The 17,993-nt window shown below is 41.5% G+C and overlaps 1 protein-coding gene across 1 annotated transcript in view; it reads left to right on the top strand.

The window, feature by feature from the left end:
• Window positions 1-4,715, top strand: part of LOC129548372 (glycerophosphodiester phosphodiesterase 6-like) — a 102,857-nt gene extending 98,142 nt beyond the window's left edge. The window contains exon 16 of the mRNA XM_055414899.2: window positions 4,405-4,715. Within this exon, the coding sequence (XP_055270874.2) occupies window positions 4,405-4,715 (311 nt within the window). The remainder of the gene's footprint in view (window positions 1-4,404) is intronic.
• The last annotated feature ends 13,278 nt before the right edge of the window (window positions 4,716-17,993 follow it).

Raw genomic sequence — 17,993 nt, 5'->3', positions numbered from 1 at the left:
AGTGTCATCTGCATATCTGAGGTTACTGATATTTCTCCTGGCAATCTTGATTCCAGCTTGTGCTTCTTCCAGCCCAGCGTTCCTCATGATGTACTCTGCATATAAGTTAAATAAGCAAGGTGACAATTTACAGCCTTGACGCACTCCTTTTCCTATTTGGAACCAGCCTGTTGTTCCATGTCCAGTTCTAACTGTTGCTTCCTGACCTGCATACAGGTTTCTCAAGAGGCAGGTCAGGTGGTCTGGTATTCCCATCTCTTTCAGAATTTTCCACAATTTACTATGATCCACACAGTCAAAGGCTTTGGCATAGTCAATGAAAGCAGAAATAGATGTTTTTCTGGAACTCTCTTGCTTTCTCCATGATCCAGCAGATGTTGGCAATTTGATCTCTGGTGCCTCTGCCTTTTCTAAAACCTGCTTGAACATCTGGGAGTTCACGGTTCACATATAGCTGAAGCCTGGCTTGGAGAATTTTGAGCATGACTTTACTAGCGTGTGAGATGAGTGCAATTGTGCGGTAGTTTGAGCATTCTTTGGCATTCCTATCACAGAAATGTGTTTATGAGTAATAAAGGTAGTAGATGAATCACATATAGCAAATATAAAGATTAAAAAAGTATTATAAATTACTAAAATTGCAATAATTAGTAAAGGATGCCTAAAATAAGAAGATATAAAATGTGTCATCAATCAGAATATTTCAAAAGACTGAAATCATATAGTATTTGAGCACTAAAGTAGTTAAATTAGAAACAATCATTAAAATATCTAGATAATTTCATAATTATTAGAAATTGATGTATTTCTAAACTTTTTATTGTTCAAGAGATTAATCACAAGGGAAATTGGAAACTATTTTAAAGTTTAAAGCATATACAACAGCAAAACTTGTGTGGTATAACTTAAACTATAACTTAGAGGGAAATTTGTAACTTTAACTTTTAGAAGGGAGCCTGGCTTAATAGTGATTAAGAGTCTACTGTAGCAATCTAGAAAATGGAGTTTGGTTTTTTTGCCAAGTAAAAGAAATGAAATGATAAAGATAGCAGAAGCAGTAAAACAGAAATGATACAAACTATAGAGAAAATTTTAAAAGTGAAAAGTTAGTTCTTAGAAAAGATTAATACAATTGATAAGCACTTAGTAAGGGGAAAGAGGAAGAGACAGACTGATTGCCCGTATAATGAATGATTAATGAGAGATTATCTCTCCAGATCCTGGACATAAAAAGTAAAATCATGGAACATTTTTAAGCCATTAAATTTAAATGAGGTAAACAAATTCCTTCAAATGATTCAATTTTCCAGAACTGAAAAAAGAAATAGAAATTTTAATAACCTATCAGAATCTTTCAGAATCAAATCCATGTATCAAAAACCTCACAATAAAGGAAAGTCTAGGCCCGATAAGCTTCTCTGTTAAGTGAATATTTAAGAAATAATACCAATTTTATACTGACTCACTGAAAAAACAAGTGCATTTCCTAGCTGATTTTTTGTGGTCAGCAATAATCTCATATAAAAAATATCTGACAAAGACAGTGTGACATCTAAATGTATATAGATCAGTATCATTCACAAACTTAGCCATAAAACAATATATTAGCAGATTGAATCCACCAATATAAAAAAAGGATAAAACATCTGGATCAAGTGAGATTTATTGCAGCAGTACAAGTTGAATATATAATTTGCAGGTTAATCAATCTACCATCTAATCAAAATAGACTAGAAATATTTGACAAAAATCCGTATCTATTTATGATCAAGATCTGAGTAGCCTAGTTATCAAATGAAACTTCCTCAGTCTGTTGAAAGATAGTTAAAAATAAAACCTCAGCCAGTATGATTGTTAGTGGTGAAACAGGATTTTCTATCTAAGATCAGTAATAAGGCGAGGCTGTCTGCTCTCACTGCTTTTACTTGGCATTGTACTGAAGATCCTAGCCAGTTTCAGTTAGTTCATTCAGTCAGTGGTGTCTGACTACTCGTGACCCCATTGACTGTAGCACGCCAGGCTTCCCTGTCCATTACCAACTCCTGGAGCTTGCTCAAGCTCACGTCCATTTAATAAGATAGCCAGTTTAGTATATATAAATATATGTATAAATAACAGGCATACATGAAGAAATAAAACTCCTAATTTGCAGATATGGTTATATACAATAAAAAATCCTGAGGAATCAAACAACAAACCTACTAGAACTGGTGACTTAAGCAATAGCTCAGGAATGTTGTTGTTCAGGCTCTAAGTCATGTCTGACTCTTTGCAACCCTGTGGATTGCAGCATGCCAGGTTTCCCTGTCCTTCACTATCTCCCAAAGTTTACTCAAACTCATGTCCATTGAGTCAGTGATGCCATTCAGCCATTTCATCCTCTGCTGTCCCCTTTTCCTCCTGCCCTCAGTCTTTCCCAGCATCAGGGTCTTTTCCAATGTGTTGGCTGTTCGCATCAGGTAACCACAATTTTGGAGCTTCAGCTTCAACATCAGTCCTTCCAATGAATCAGTTCAGTTCAACCACTCAGTCATATCTGACTCTTTGCAACCCCATGGACTGCAGAATGCCAGGCTTCCCTGTCCATCACCAACTCCCGGAGCTTGCTCAAACTCATGTCCATTGAGTCAGTGATGCCATCCAACCATCTCATCCTCTGTCATCCCTTTCTCCCCCTGCCTTGAATCTTTCCCAGCATCAGGGTCTTTTCCACTGAGTCAGTTCTTTGCATCAAGTAGTCAAAGTATTGGAGCTTCAGCTTCATCATCAGTCCTTCCAATGTATATTCAGGACTGATTTATTTTAGTATTGACTAGTTTGATCTCCTTGCAATCCAAGGGACTCTCAGGAGTCTTCTCCAATATCATAGTTCCAAAGCATCAGTTCTTCAGTGCTCAGCTTTCTTTACAGTCCAACTCGCACATCCATACATGACTACTGGAAAAACCATGAATATTCAGAATTAATTTTCATTAGGATTGACTTTGGTTTGATCTTGCTGCCCAAGGGACTCTCTATAGAACCTTCTCTAGCACCAGAACTTGAAAGCATCAAATCTTTGGCACTCAGCCTTCTTTATGGTCCCACTCTCATATCCATACATGACTACTGGAAAAACCAAGCTTTGACTATATGGATCTTTGTTGACAAAGTGATACCCTGCTTTTTAATATGCTGTCTATGTTTTTTCCCAAGGTAGCAAGCATCTTTTAATTTCATGGCTGCAGTCACTGTCTGCAGTGATTTTGGAGCCCAAGAAAATAAAATCTGTCACTGTATCCAGTTTATCCCCATGTGTTTGCCTTGAAATTATGGGACCAGATGCCATTAGTTTTTTGAATGTTGATACAAGGTCAATATAGAAAAACCAACTGTATGCTAACATTCACTGAATGTTATGAAAACCATTCACTGTATGTTATCAGTGAATACTTTAAAAATTGAAATGGCATCATCTACAACAGTATAAAACCATAAATAGGAATTTTAGGAAAATATTGTAAGCCCTTGCAAAGAAGATAGATGATTGGTCACTGAAAACTACAAAAGTTTAGTGAGGAAAAGAAAACCCAGATAAATGGAGCAACATAACACATTCATGAATTTGAAAACCTAGTATCATAGATATGGGATATCATGTAATTGAAGTACAAATTCAATTCAGGTGCATTAAAAATCCCCTTCAGCCTGTGAAGCTAAAATTAAGCTCATGTGTGCAACTGTTTCTTCAAGAGTGAAATTACACACAGGGGGAAAATAACTGGATTCTCTTCAGATTCTCACTCTCTTCTAGATTTTGTGTCCACAGATCCTCCTTATATTGTAAACTCTTAGATAATTTTAAGATATTTTCTTCATTTTATACATGATCCAGTTTTTGTCTTTGATGAGAGTCCATTTCCTAGTTGCATTATGAGAAAAAGTCTTCATCATCTATTTTTTCTATCATTCAGTTAGAAAAAAAACAGACTATTTTCTGAGCAATTACTGTGTGATATACAGTCCTGAGCACTATATATGGGGTAGCAAGCAAGGCAAAGTCTCTATTCTTAAAAAGCTCCCATTCTAATGGAGGATGTATTCAGTTTTCTATTTACACTGCTTCAGAGTCAGTGGTTGGGAAATACATGAACCTTAAACAAATGTTGATTTCACCCTTCTGAGTGCTCCTGTGGTGAGGTAGAACCTCACCCAATAGACTCTTAAACTTAAGCACATTGTTGTACAGATGACCATAGCGAAGGCTGCCCAAAGGCTGGGTAGGGAGAAAACTAGGGGAAAGAATCTAAAATGGTAAGTGAGGTGCTGACATTTTAAAGATGACTAGGATTTTACCACATTACTAGCAAAGATTGGAGAACCGACTTTGGAGGAATCTATGTTGTTTTCTTTTCTATCCCACAGAAACTTCAAGAACAAGTCTCCAAGATGAAGTAGGGGAAATTATTGGTATCCAGGCATTTTTCCCAGAGAGGGAAAGGGAGCCTCCAAGTTCTAAAGTTGTTATACCAGAGGTTGTCAAGGAAACCACTGCACCAACCATGCATCCCACAGATGACGTTGGACAACCAGTGCCCACTGAGCCAGCCTTTGAACCCATCCAAGCACCCACTTTGGAAGCCAACAGAGAGGCTACCCTCCAAACCGTATTGCCTACCTTGGAGGCAAAGGAACCAACAGTTCCCTCTGTGGAGAGGCCTCCTCTTGAAACGTAATCTGAAGAGCCCCCCACCATTGACTGCCCCCAATAATCCTCTTTTATGATGGTTTCCACCACACCCAGCATGTCCTTCTCCCCGTTTTGGGCTGTCTTCAAAGAATAATTAGCCACAACTTGCCTCCTTCTCCTTTTTCTCCCTCTCTGTGCCCAGGGTGACCTGATGGTAGAGAAAGGTCAGGAAAAGGGTGCGGAAGAGCAAGGGAGGCTCTCAGGAAAACCACTCTGGTCTCGCCTTTCCTCTCCAGGGGATGAGCAGAGGGGAAGGAGTGTGGTCCTGGAGTTGGAGCTGGTTGTTCTCCAGGTGTCAGAGGATCTGTCTCATCCTAACCCTTCATAATATTCCCTGCTAAAGGAGTGGCTGTGGTGAACATCAGCCTATAAATAAAGGCAGCCTCTCAGGAACTGAGAAGGTAATTGATACAATCTTTGGGGCCCTCTGTAGTCACTCAGGCTGACAAAGACAAGGGAGGAGTGCCAGAGAGATGCCGTCCAGAGTCAGAGCAGGAGAGGTGGCATGGGCATGAGCGGGGGCAAAGATCTCACCCCACTCACACATCCTGTCGTACAGTGTGCGTGGGGTGCGTCCTCATAGCTTGTCGCTGGCTGATTCTCCAGTGGGGTGATGGGCATATTCCCATGCCCACCCAGTGGCTTTTGACCTTGAAGCTGACTTTTGACTCGAGCTGAGAAACCTGTGTTAGAAGCAGGAAGTTGTGTTCCACTGTGTGACCATCACCTACTCACCCTCCTTGTCCAGGGCTCATGTTCCCGTGTATATGGTGATGGGCAGGGGCAGACACCACAGCACCTTCCCTGTGTCTCAGGTTTATCCTGGGCTGACTGTGGAGTCCTGTAAACATTGGTGGGGCAGGGCTGCCTCAGATGGCCACACTGTCATCCCAGAAAGCAGGGCTGTGTGGTTTGGGGACTTTGTTTCAGCAACAGCCCCTCTGCCTCCCACACAGGCATATGGAGACCAGGAATAGCACTCCCTGTGGAGTGGTTTGTCACCTACATGCAGGTGACCCCAGATGCTTGTGCATTTGAGGACAAGTGAGCTGGGCTGGCTGTGCTGAAGTATCAGGGGCCTTGAGGACAGATCCTTAACATGCCAGAGGCAAGAGGATTCTCCCCTGTCACATCTCCAGGCTTTCAGCCTAGCCACAGCCCAGAGGGATGCCCTACCCCCATATCACATGTTCCTGCCTGAAGACCCCACCCCAGAACTGCCCAGAAATGAAGTTGCTCAGTCATGTGCGACTCTTTGCAATCCCATGGACTGTAGCTTACCAGATTCCTCTGTCCATGGAATGTTCTAGGCAAGAGTACTGGAGTGGCTTGCCATTTTCTTCTCCAGTTCAGCTCACTTGCTTAGTCATGTCCGACTCTTTGCGACCCCATGAACCACAGCATGCCAGGCCTCCCTGTCCATCACCAACTCCCGGAGTCCACCCAAACTCATGTCCATCGAGTCGGTGATGCCATCCCACCATCTCATCCTCTTTTGTCCCCTTCTCCTCCTCCTCCAATCTTTCCCAGCATCAGGGTCTTTTCAAATGAGTCAGCTCTTCGCATCAGGCAGCCAAAATATTGGAGTTTCAGCTTCAACATCTGTCCTTCCAATGAACACCCAGGACTGATCTTTAAGATGGACTGTTTGGATCTCCTTGCTGTCCAAGGGACTCTCAAGAGTCTTCTCCAACACCACAGTTCAAAAGCATCAATCCTTCGGCGCTCAGCTTTCTTTATAGTCCAACTCTCACATCCATACATGTGAAAAGGTGGTGACCTAACCGGGAAGGAAATCCAAAAATGAGGAGATAGGGACTTCCCTTGTGGTCCAGTGGCTAGGACTCTGTGCTCCCAATGAAGGGGGTCTGGGAACTAGATACCAAATGTTGCAAGGGAGGATTGGCATGCTGCAGCTAAGGATTTCACATGCCACAACTAAAAGATCTGATGCAGCCACATGCCACAACTAAAAGATGCAATGCAGCCAAATTTTGAAAACAAAACAAAAAGGAGGGGATGTATGAATTTGTGTAGCTGATTCACTTTACAGCAGACACTAGCAGAACATTGTAAAGCAACTATAATAATTTAAAGCAAACAAGAACCCAAAAATCTACTATGTATATACTGGGAAGATAAAGCCCTAAAATAGACAAATTCTAGAATAGTGCTGTGGGAACAGAGGAGAGGGTGAAAAACCGCCCAAACTAGAGATTAGGGACAACTTCACAGATGGAGGACTTTTAAGCTGAGACCTGACAAAGACAAATAAAAGGATTTGTGCTGTGAGGTGGGAATGGAAGGGAAAGGGAAAAGGCAGGATTCACAGGCAAAGGGAGCAACTTGAGACAAAGTGAAGAGGTATGAAAGAGCCCATTCATTATGTTTGGTGATTTATCACTGGTTCAGTATATTGAGTGTAGCATAAGCAATGGGAGATGAAGGTGATATGAGCAGAGCAGAGCAGAACTTCCCCAATTTATTTATTTTTAAATAGAGTTTATTTTTTAGAGTAGTTTTAGGTTCACAGTAAAATTAAGTGGAAAGTACACAGATTTCCTATGAACCTCTCACCCCAACATATGCACAACCTTCTCTACAACCAACATACTGTATTTGATGGTATGTTAGTTATAATTTATGGGCCTACATTAACAGATCATATTGAGTTTATATCCATATTTTACGTTAGGGTTAACACTTGATGTTGTACATTCTGTGGGTTTGGACATATGTATATTGACAAGTATCCAGCATTATAGTATCATACAGAATAGTTTTCACTGCCCTAAAATTTCTCTGTGCTCTACTAATTCATCCTTTCTTCCCTCCAGCCCATGAAACCCACTGATCTTTATGCTGTCTCCATAGTTTTGGCTTTTACAGAATGTCACATAGTTGAAATCATAGAGTATGTAGATCTTTCAAATTGGTTTCTTTCATCTAATAATACATAGTTTTCTCATTTTTAATAGTTCGATAATTCTTCTTTTTAGTGCTGAATAATATTTCATTTCCCAGATGTACCTGAGTTTATTCATTCATCTACTGAAGGACATCTTGGTTGATTTCAAGTTTTGGCAATTGTGAATAAGACTGCTATACTGTGTTCAATTTTCTTGTGAACATATTTTCAGCTCATTTGGGTAAATACTAAGAGCACGATTACAGCATTGCATTGTAAAAATGTTTAATTCTGTAAGAAACTTCCAATCTGTCTTCCAAAGGGACTGTATAATTTTGCATTCCCATCATCAATGAATGAAAGATCTTGTTGCTTCATCCTCGTCAGCACTGGGTGTTGTCAGTTTTGGATGTTGGCTGTTCTAATATGTGAAGTGATATTTCATTCCTGTTATAATTTGCAATTGTTTGATGGCATATGATGTTGAGCACCTTTTACAATTGTGTATCTTTTAGTTAAGGTGTCTGTTCGGGTCTTTTCTCATTTTATTAACCAGGTTGTTTTCTTTTTTCTGAGCTTTAATAGTTCTTTGTGCATGTTGGATAATAGTTCTTTCTCAGATACAGTCTTCCCTCAGTATCCATGGGGGATTGTTTCCAGGACCCCTGCAGGTACCAAAATCCATTGGCATTGAAGTCTCTTATATAAAAGGGTACAGTGTTTGCATATACCTATACACATCCTCCCATATCATCTCTAGATTATTTATCATTTGATTACTTATCATATAATACCTAATATAATGTAAATACTATATTGATAGTTGTAACTATATTGTAAATGCTATATAAATAGTTTTCTATGTGGCAAACTCAAGTTTTGGTATTTGGAACTTTCTGGAATTTTGGGGAAATATTTTTGATCTGCAGTTGGTTGAGTCCACCAGTGAGGAACTCATGGATACTGAGGGACAACAGTCAGCAAATATTTTCTCCTTATCTTTGGTTTCTCTTCACATTCTCTTGAGTCTCAAATTTTACATGCACATGTTAAAGTAACATGGATCATTTGGGATCTAACTAAAATTCATATTCATATGCAGTAGGTCTAGGGTGGAGCTTGGGATTCCACATTTGCAGCAGTCTCTCAAGTGATGGTGATGCTGGCCTGAAAAGCAAGGCTACACATCACTCTGGCCACTGTTGGAAGGGATGAAAATGCAGGTGACAAGTTCCTGTTAGAATGATTCTGGCCACAGAGAACAACACCTGAAATAGGGTAGTGGCAGTGGCGATGGAGAAAAGTGGATAAATTTGATCACTCTCTAGAAGGTAAAAATCATTAATAACTTGGGGACTGCATTGGGAGAGGTGAGAAAACACCATCATGGGTGGCAGCTGTCCAGAGGAGGCAGAGCGACAGAGTACAAAGGCCTTGGGGCTGGGAGTCTGAAGACCTCAATCCTGGCCCCAGATCTGCTGCTCACTTGCTCTGTAACCTTGGGCAGGCTACTTAACTTCTTGGGACCCTTTTCTCTGTCAAATGGGCACCATCATCACTGCTGTGATGTCACCCAAGAGTTTTGAGGCTCTAATGAACTAACTCATGTGAGAGTGCTTTGCCAACACTAGGGTAGGACACAAATGGAAGTGATTATTGTAATTATTATGAAATGTAAATCTATTATAAAGTGCTATGGGGTGTAGTTGTTACTGACCCTTTCAAGTTAGGTCCTAACAAGGGTCCTCCAGCACAGTGAGCCAATGGAACGAGACTGAGTTTGGTTTTAAAGTCAAGGAAAGTTTTTTTTTTTTTCCCCAGTTGTACTTTTATTATTTTTTAAAATTAATTTATTTTACTTTACAATATTGTATTGGTTTTGCCATACACTGACTTGAATCTGCCATGAGTGTACATGTATTCCCCATGCTGAACCCCCCTCCCATCTCCCTCCCCATCCCATCCCTCTGGGTCATCCCAGTGCACCAGCCCCAAGCACCCTGTATCATGCATCAAACCTGGACTGGCGATTCGTTTCACATATGATATTTTACATGTTTCAAGAGACACGTGTACCTCAGTGTTCATCGCAGCACTGTTTATAATAGCCAGGACATGGACGCAACTTAGATGTCCATCTGCAGACGAATGTATAAGAAAGCTGTGGTACATATACACAATGGAATATTACTCAGCCATTAAAAAGAATACATTTGAATCAGTTCTAATGAGGTGGATGAAACTGGAGCCTATTATACAGAGTGAAGCAAGCCAGAAAGAAAAACACCAATAAGGTATAATAACACATATATATGGAATTTAGAAAGAAGGTAACGATAACCCTGTATGCGAGACAGCAAAAGAAACAAAGATGTATTGAACAGTCTTTTGGACTCTGTGGGAGAGGAATGTTTTATCCTTTGAAAAAGAACAGAGGGGTGTGAGCCTGTGCACTAGAGCCCCAATTCTCCTTGAAAGGCTGTGGCCAGGGCTGCTAGTGGTTACCTCTGCGGGGGGAGGGGAGAAGTTCTCCCAGGTGGAGCACAGAGAACTGCTCAGCACACACAGCACTGCTCAGGCTCGAGAGCACAGTGCCAGGCTTAGCCCCTCTGCACACGGCCTGTGGCCGCCATCTTGAATGCAGTGTCTGCCTGAGCTTCTACCCGCGGCCTGCAGTGCTACAGTGTTGGGGGCATCCATTTCCCACTAGGAACTCTGGTCTGAATAGCCCAGTGCAGGGCCCCTGGTACAGGTACCCTGAGAGCAAGGGAAGCTAGACTAATCAACACAAAGAAGAAATAAGGGTAAGACTTTATCACCAGAGATTATGTTTATTTCCTGGGAGTTGTTATTGGGCTTTGCTGGTAACGTACTGACACTTTCTTTGGCCCTGGGACTATTCAGTCTGGTAGTAAGGCTCAGACTCGTCAACCTGGAAAGACAATAGAACAAGTGCTACAGAATAAATAGATCATATAAATGCAGCCCAGTTCTTCTGGGCACTGGGGCCTTAAGTGTGAATTTCGGGGCCTTATTTTAGCTAAAGGGCTGCAGCCTATACTTTTAATATGAACTCCAAGGAGAGACCCAGACAAGCCTGGTGTTCAGCCCCTGTCTGAGCCCAGCCCAGGTACCGCTCAGTGAATTCTTTTAGAGGTGAATTTGGGGATTCCATTCTTTAATGCTGAGCCTTGCTGGTGTATGATCCTAGGTATTTCTAGGTGGAAAAATGTCTAGCTTGTTATGGAGCCCAGGACTTTGTGCCATGATTGTGATAGCATGGAGAATTACTTTTCCTACAAGAAGAAACTGGTTTTCCTGGGAGATCGGTAGTGGGAAGGACCAGAGACTCAGGGCTCCTCACCTTTCCTCACTTACTTATCTTAAAGAAGGGATAATCTGGTCTTGACTCTGGGATATTCTGGCCTTCAAGGTGTTTCTGGTTTGCCTAGATGTCAAGTTTGATACTTGACAGGGTACCTGTACGGGGGCCCTGCACCGGGCCCTTCAGACCGGAGTTCCTAGTGGGAAATGGATGTTCCCAACACTGCAGCTCCTCAGGGCGGTGGTAGGTTATACTTGTCAGGAAGGGTCAAGCCCCAAGCAAATTATTAAAAAGAAGTAGCTGTTTCCTTACCTATAAGATGGGGATTATTAATATCTGTTTTGTAGCATTTCATAAGTATTTGGTGAAATAATGCAAACAGAATTCTTAGCGCGTGCCTGGCTACCATAAATGGTAGATTTGCAGTTACCCTCTGAAACCAGTACTGCCAGGTGATATGTAGGGAGTTCTCTGCCAGTTTATTTAGACCACATGGCCCTGTTCTCTACCTCCTCCCTAGGAGATTAAAGGAGGAGGAACCCTGGCTGGAGGAAATGGAAGGTTTCTACAGATTTTTTAAATCTTGACTCTGTAGGTCCCTATCTAGGAAGAAAGAGCCTGCTGCTGCTGCTAAGTCGCTTCAGTTATGTCTGACTCTGTGTGACCCCATAGACAGCAGCCCAACAGGCTCCCCCATCTCTGGGATTCTCCAGGCAAGAACACTGGAGTGGATTGCCATTTCCTTCTCCAGTGCATGAAAGTGAAAAGTGAAAGTGAAGTCGCTCAGTCATGTCTGACTCTTAGCGACCCCACAGACTGCAGCCTACCAGGCTCCTCCTGCCATGGGATTTTCCAGGCAACAGTACTGGAGTGGGGTGCCATTGCCTTCTCTGAGCAGGCTGAGCCTAGGAAGGTAAATATTTAAGCCTGTTTAGCTGGGTTGCATTTGTAGATGGCTGCTGAGGTCTAGCTAATCGCAAGAACCTGAAACTCAATTGGAAGAGGGTTATATTAGTTTGCTAGAACTGTTGCAACAAATTACCACAAAATAGGGGGTTTAAACAACTGAAATTTATTGTTTCAATTCTGGAGTCTGGAAGTCCAAGATGAAGGTGTTTTTAGGGTTGGTTCCTTCTGAGAGCTGTAAGGAAAAATCTGTTCCATGCCTCGCCCCTCACTTCTGGGGATTTGCTGACAGTGTTTGGCATCTCTTGTCTTGAAGAGCCATCACTCTGATTTCTGAATTTGAGACTGGAGGGGAAAGGGGCAGGATTCAAGTGCTAGATAATGAAGTAGGGATTCAGCTGTTGGGATGGGATAAAGACTTGCTGGAACCAGCTGCAACAGAGGTTGCTTTGGAAATAGTCCAGTCATTGACCTTTAGTTCATTATTGGTTATTGTTTAGTCCCTAATTCGGATCTGACATTTTGGCCACCCAGTGGACTGTAGCCCGCCACGCTCCTCTGTCCATGGGATTTCCTCAGGCATGTACTGGAGTGGGTTGCCATTTCTTGCTCCAGGGGCTCTTTTGGACCCAGGGATCAAACCCACATCTCCTGCATTGGCAGACAGATTATTTACCACTTAGCCACCAGGGGAGCCCCTACCTTGTTTAATTATTTACAAGTGAACACACCATTACTTACACTTTCTTTGTAATACTAAAAATCAGTTCTCATTACCCCATGACAGTTTGGAGATGGGCCATAGAAGGCAAAAAATGGGCAGTGGCCTAGTTCCTTGGAAATCCCCACCCTAGCCTGAAATATCAAGAATATTCCCCCTATAGTAATGCTCTGGAGCTGCTCTCACTTTCTGAGACATTCTGCCTATAGAATGTGTGTCTCTATCAATAAACTTTTTTTATCTTTCCTCTGACTCACTCTCAAATTCTTGCCAGTGGGAAGCCAAGAACCCTCGCTTGGAACTCCATGCTAAAGACTCCTGCAGGTCCCAGAACATGACATTCCCTCTCCTGCAATACCTTTACTGCATATGGTGTTCTTGTGAGCATCTGTTTCAAAAAAATATTTTTTTTTAACAAGGACATGAGACTTACTGGATTAAGGGACCCCCTAAGTATGCTACTGGAGATCAGTGGAGAAATAACTCCAGAAAGAATGAAGGGATGGAGCCAAAGCAAAACCAATACCCAGTTGTGGATGTGACTGGTGATAGAAGCAAGGTCTGATGCTGTTAACAGCAATATTGCATAGGAACCTGGAATGTTAGTTCCATGAAACAAGGCAAATTGGAAGTAGTCAAACAGGAGATGGCAAGAGTGAACGTCAACATTCTAGGAATCAGTGAACTAAAATGGACTGGAATGGGTGAATTTAGCTCAGATGACCATTATATCTACTACTGTGGGCAGAAATCCCTTAGAAGAAATGGAGTAGCCATCATGGTCAACAAAAGAGTCTGAAATGCAGTACTTGGATGCAATCTTAAAAATGACAGAATGATTTCGGTTCGTTTCCAAGGCAAACCACTCAGTATTACAGTAATCCAAGTCTATGCCCCAACCAGTAACGCTGAAGAAGCCGAAGTTGAACAGTTCTATGAAGACCTACAAGACCTTTTAGAACTAACACCCCAAAAAGATGTCCTTTTCATTATAGGGGACTGGAATGCAAAAGTAGGAAGTCAAGAAACATCTGGAGTGACAGGCAAATTTGGCCTTGGAACACAGAATGAAGCAGGGCAAAGGCTAATAGAGTTTTGCCAAACAAACACACTGGTCATAGCAAACACCCTCTTCCAACAACATAAGAGGAGACTCTACACATGGACATCACCAGATGGTCAACACTGAAATCAGATTGATTATATTCTTTGCAGCCAAAGATGGAGAAGCTGTATACAGTTAGCAAAAACAAGACTGGGAGCTGACTGTGGCTCAGATCATGAATTCCTTATTGCCAAATTCGGACTGAAATTGAAAAAAGTAGGGAAAACCACTAGACAATTCAGATATGACCTAAGTCAAATCCCTTATGATTATACAGTGGAAGTGAGAAATAGATTTAAGGGACTAGATCTGACAGATAGAGTGCCTGTTGAACTCTGGACGGAGGTTCGTGACATTGTACAGGAGACAGGGACCAAGACCATCCCCATGGAAAAGAAATGCAAAAAAGCAAAATGGCTGTCTGAGGAGGCCTTAAAAATAGCTGTGAAAAGAAGAGAAACGAAAAGCAAAGGAGAAAAGGAAAGATATAAGCGTCTGAATGCAGAGTTCCAAAGAATAGCAAGGAGAGATAAGAAAGCCTTCCTTAGTGATCAATGCAAAGAAATAGAGGAAAACCACAGAACCATGCAAAGATGGGCTCAATAAAGGACAGAAATGGTATGGACCTAACAGAAGCAGAAGATATTAAGAAGAGGTGGCAACAATACACAGAACTGTACAAAAAAGATCTTCATGACCAAGATAGTCATGATGGCGTGATCACTCACCTAGAGCCAGATATCTTGGAATGAGAAGGCAAGTGGGCCTCAGAAAGCATCACAACGAACAAAGCTAGTGGAGGTGATGGAATTCCAGTTGAGCTATTTCAAATCCTGATAGATGATGCTGTGAAAGTGCTGCACTCAATATGCCAGCAAATTTGGAAAACTCAGCAGTGGCCACAGGAATGGAAAAGGTCAGTCTTCATTCCAATCCCAAAGAAAAGCAATGCCAAAGAATGCTCAAACTACCGCACAATTGCACTCATCTCACACGCTAGTAAAGTCATGCTCAAAATTCTCCAAGCCAGGCTTCAGCAATATGTGAACCGTGAATTTTCGAATGTTCAAGCAGGTTTTAGAAAAGGCAGAGGCACCAGAGTCAAATTGCCAACATCCGCTGGATCATGGAGAAAGCAAGAGAGTTCCAGAAAAACATCTGTTTCTGGTTCATTGACTATGCCAAAGCCTTTGACTGTGTGGATCACAATAAACTGTGGAACATTCTGAAAGAGATGGGAATCCCAGACCACCTGACCTGCCTCTTGAGAAACCCGTATGCAGGTCAGGAAGCAACAGTTAGAACTGGACATGGAACAACAGACTGGTTCCAAATAGGAAAAGGAGTACGTCAAGGTTGTATATTGTCACCCTGCTTATTTAACTTCTATGCAGAGTACATCATGAGGAACGCTGGGCTGTAAGAAGCACAAGCTGGAATCAAGATTGCCGGGAGAAATATCAATAACCTCAGATATGCAGATGACACCACCCTTAGCAGAAAGTGAAGAGGAACTCAAAAGCCTCTGGATGAAAGTGAAGGAGGAGAGTGAAAAGGCTGACTTGAAGCTCAGCATTCAGAAAACAAAGATCATGGCATCTGGTCCCATCGCTTCATGGGAAATAGATGGGGAAACAGTGGAAACAGTGTCAGACTTTATTTTTGGGGGCTCCAAAATCACTGCGGATGCTGATTGCAGCCATGAAATTAAAAGACGCTTACTCCTTGGAAGGAAAGTTATGACCAACCTAGATAGCATATTAAAAAGCAGAGACATTACTTTGCCAACCAAGGTCCATCTAGTCAGGCTATGGTTTTTCCAGTGGTCATGTATGGCTGTGAGAGTTGGACTGTGAAGAAAGCTGATCGCCGAAGAATTGATGCTTTTGAACTGTGGTGTTGGAGAAGACTCTTGCGAGTCCCTTGGACTGCAAGGAGATCCAACCAGTCCATTCTAAAGCAGATCAATCCTGGGTGTTCATTGGAAGGACTTATGCTAAAACTGAAGCTCCAATACTTTGGCCACCTCATGAGACGAGTTGACTCACTGGAAAAGACTCTGATGCTGGGAAGGATTGGGGGCGGGAGGAGAAGGGGACGACAGAGAATGAGATTGGCTGGATGACATCACTGTCTCAATGGACATGAGTTTGAGTGAACTCCAGGAGTTGGTGATGGACAGGCAGGCCTGGCGTGCTGTCATTCATGGGGTCGCAAAGAGTCGGACACGACTGAGCGTCTGAACTGACTGAACTGAACTGGGCTTCCCATGGCCCAGTCAAGTTGACTCAGAGTTAACCATCACACTCTCCATCCCCACCTCCAGGTGAGGAGCTGTTTGTAGGAGGGTTAAGGGAGTGGACATCTCCTATAATGCTATGTGGTTTTGGCTTTTAGATCAAGGGTTCAAGATTGATAAAGGACTCGTGAATTTTAGTGTTGGTTTATGAGGGGAAAAACAATTAAAAATAAAAAATAAAGGCACAGGAGATCCTGCATTCTCTTACTAAAAGGTCAAGTAAATTGGATTTCTTATCTTACTAAGATGGAAGGAATGTTAGATCATGGTTTGGCCCAGCAGCATGCAGGCTTGATATTGACCCAAGGATTTCCTCACTTTGAGTGTGTGGTGGTAAATGGTTGGTCTGATGAGAGCCTATCTCCTAACTGATATATGATGAAATGATGGAAGAGGCTAGAAGCCACAGTTCTGCCATGTCATGTAGCTATTGGATTACAACTCTTTTGAGGCTCACCATTCTATGCTTTTCCAACCTCTTCCTCTGTGAAGCAACAACCTCCCTCATTGGCAGTGAAGGGGGACAGGAGGGGATTAGACGACAGTACACAGTCGTATACATGTAAGACCAAGGGGCCTTCTCATTCCTGTGTGTTGAGTACAAATGGAATAAGCAGCAGCAGACTTCCAAACCTGCTATTGGTTTCCTCCAATAAATCCTATGATAAAGGCCTGGTATATGTACCGTTTGGCCATCTGGCTTTGTTTGCTTCATGTTATTCAGTTGCCTGAATGTGCTGACATTATTAATTCTTATCAATGAGCATTTGGATTTTCTTTTTCTTCTTCTCTTTGGGGCTATGACAAGCAATGCTGCTATGAACAGTGTTGTACATTTAGTGCCCATAAGCACGTTTACCTAGGAGATATTCTAGGTGTGGAATTATTAGATAGTAGAACATATATCTCTTCAACTTTGTGTGATATTTCCTGAGTTTTCCAAAGAAGTTGTGCCAGTTTTATCAGCCACCAATCTGGGAGTTCATATCCTTTGCTCAGTGTTGCTCTCATTGCTCAGTCCTTGCTAACGTTTGATGGTTTCAGACCATTTCATCATAATTAATCTGGTGTGTGTATTATAGTATTTTATTGTGCTTTTACTTTTTTTGTGAAGTGAGTTTTCAAATCTTGTCTTCATTTTATCTATTTTGCTATCCATTGAATGTTTTTTGTTAGAATTCTTTCATCACAGCCTTAGGTATGACCCACAAGTTGTGTGTGTTATATTTTAACTTTCATTGAGTTCAACATATATTTATAATTTACCTTGAGACTTGCTTTTTTACCCATAGTTTATTTCAAAGTGTGTGGTTTAGTTTCCAAGTATTTGCAGATTTCCATGTTATCGTTCTGCTATGATTACTAATTTGATTCCAGTGTATCATAGAACACACTGTGTATGATTTAACTCCTTTTAAACTGTCAAGGTTTGTTTTAAGACCACTATGGTCATATTGGTGTATGTTCCATAAGAATTTGAAATGAATGTAGATACTGATGCTTTTGAATGGAATGTTCTATAAATATCAATTAGATCCTATTTGTTGATGCTGTTGAATTCCTATATATAATTGCTGATTTTCAGTCTAATTGTCCTATTAACTTTTGGGAATTTAGTGTTGAAGATGTAAACTATTGTAGATCCATGTATTTTACCTTTCAGTTCTATCAGGTTTTTATTCACATATTTTGCAATTCTGTTGTCTACTGCACACAGACTTAGGATAGCTATGTCTTCTTTGTGGACTGGCCCTTTATCATTATATAATGTTCTTCTGTGTTACTAGTAATTATCTTTTCTCTGAAATATAATCTATCTGGTATGAATGTAGCCTCTTCTGCATTCCTTTGATTTATGTTTACATGATATAGCCTTTCCATCCACTTACTTTCATCCTGATCATATTGTTATTTTTGAAGTGAGTTTCTTGTAGATAGCATATGGTTGACTATTCTGCACCTTACACCAGGGAGGTCATGCAAAATCAGATGAGGTGTCC

The sequence above is a fragment of the Moschus berezovskii genome, chromosome 25 (assembly GCF_049115385.1).
Source record: "Moschus berezovskii isolate FMDL1 chromosome 25, NW_MosBer_1.0, whole genome shotgun sequence".
NCBI classification, from domain to species: domain Eukaryota; kingdom Metazoa; phylum Chordata; class Mammalia; order Artiodactyla; family Moschidae; genus Moschus; species Moschus berezovskii.
Note: the sequence above shows the minus strand (reverse complement) of the source record. Positions and strands in the feature narration are given on the sequence as shown.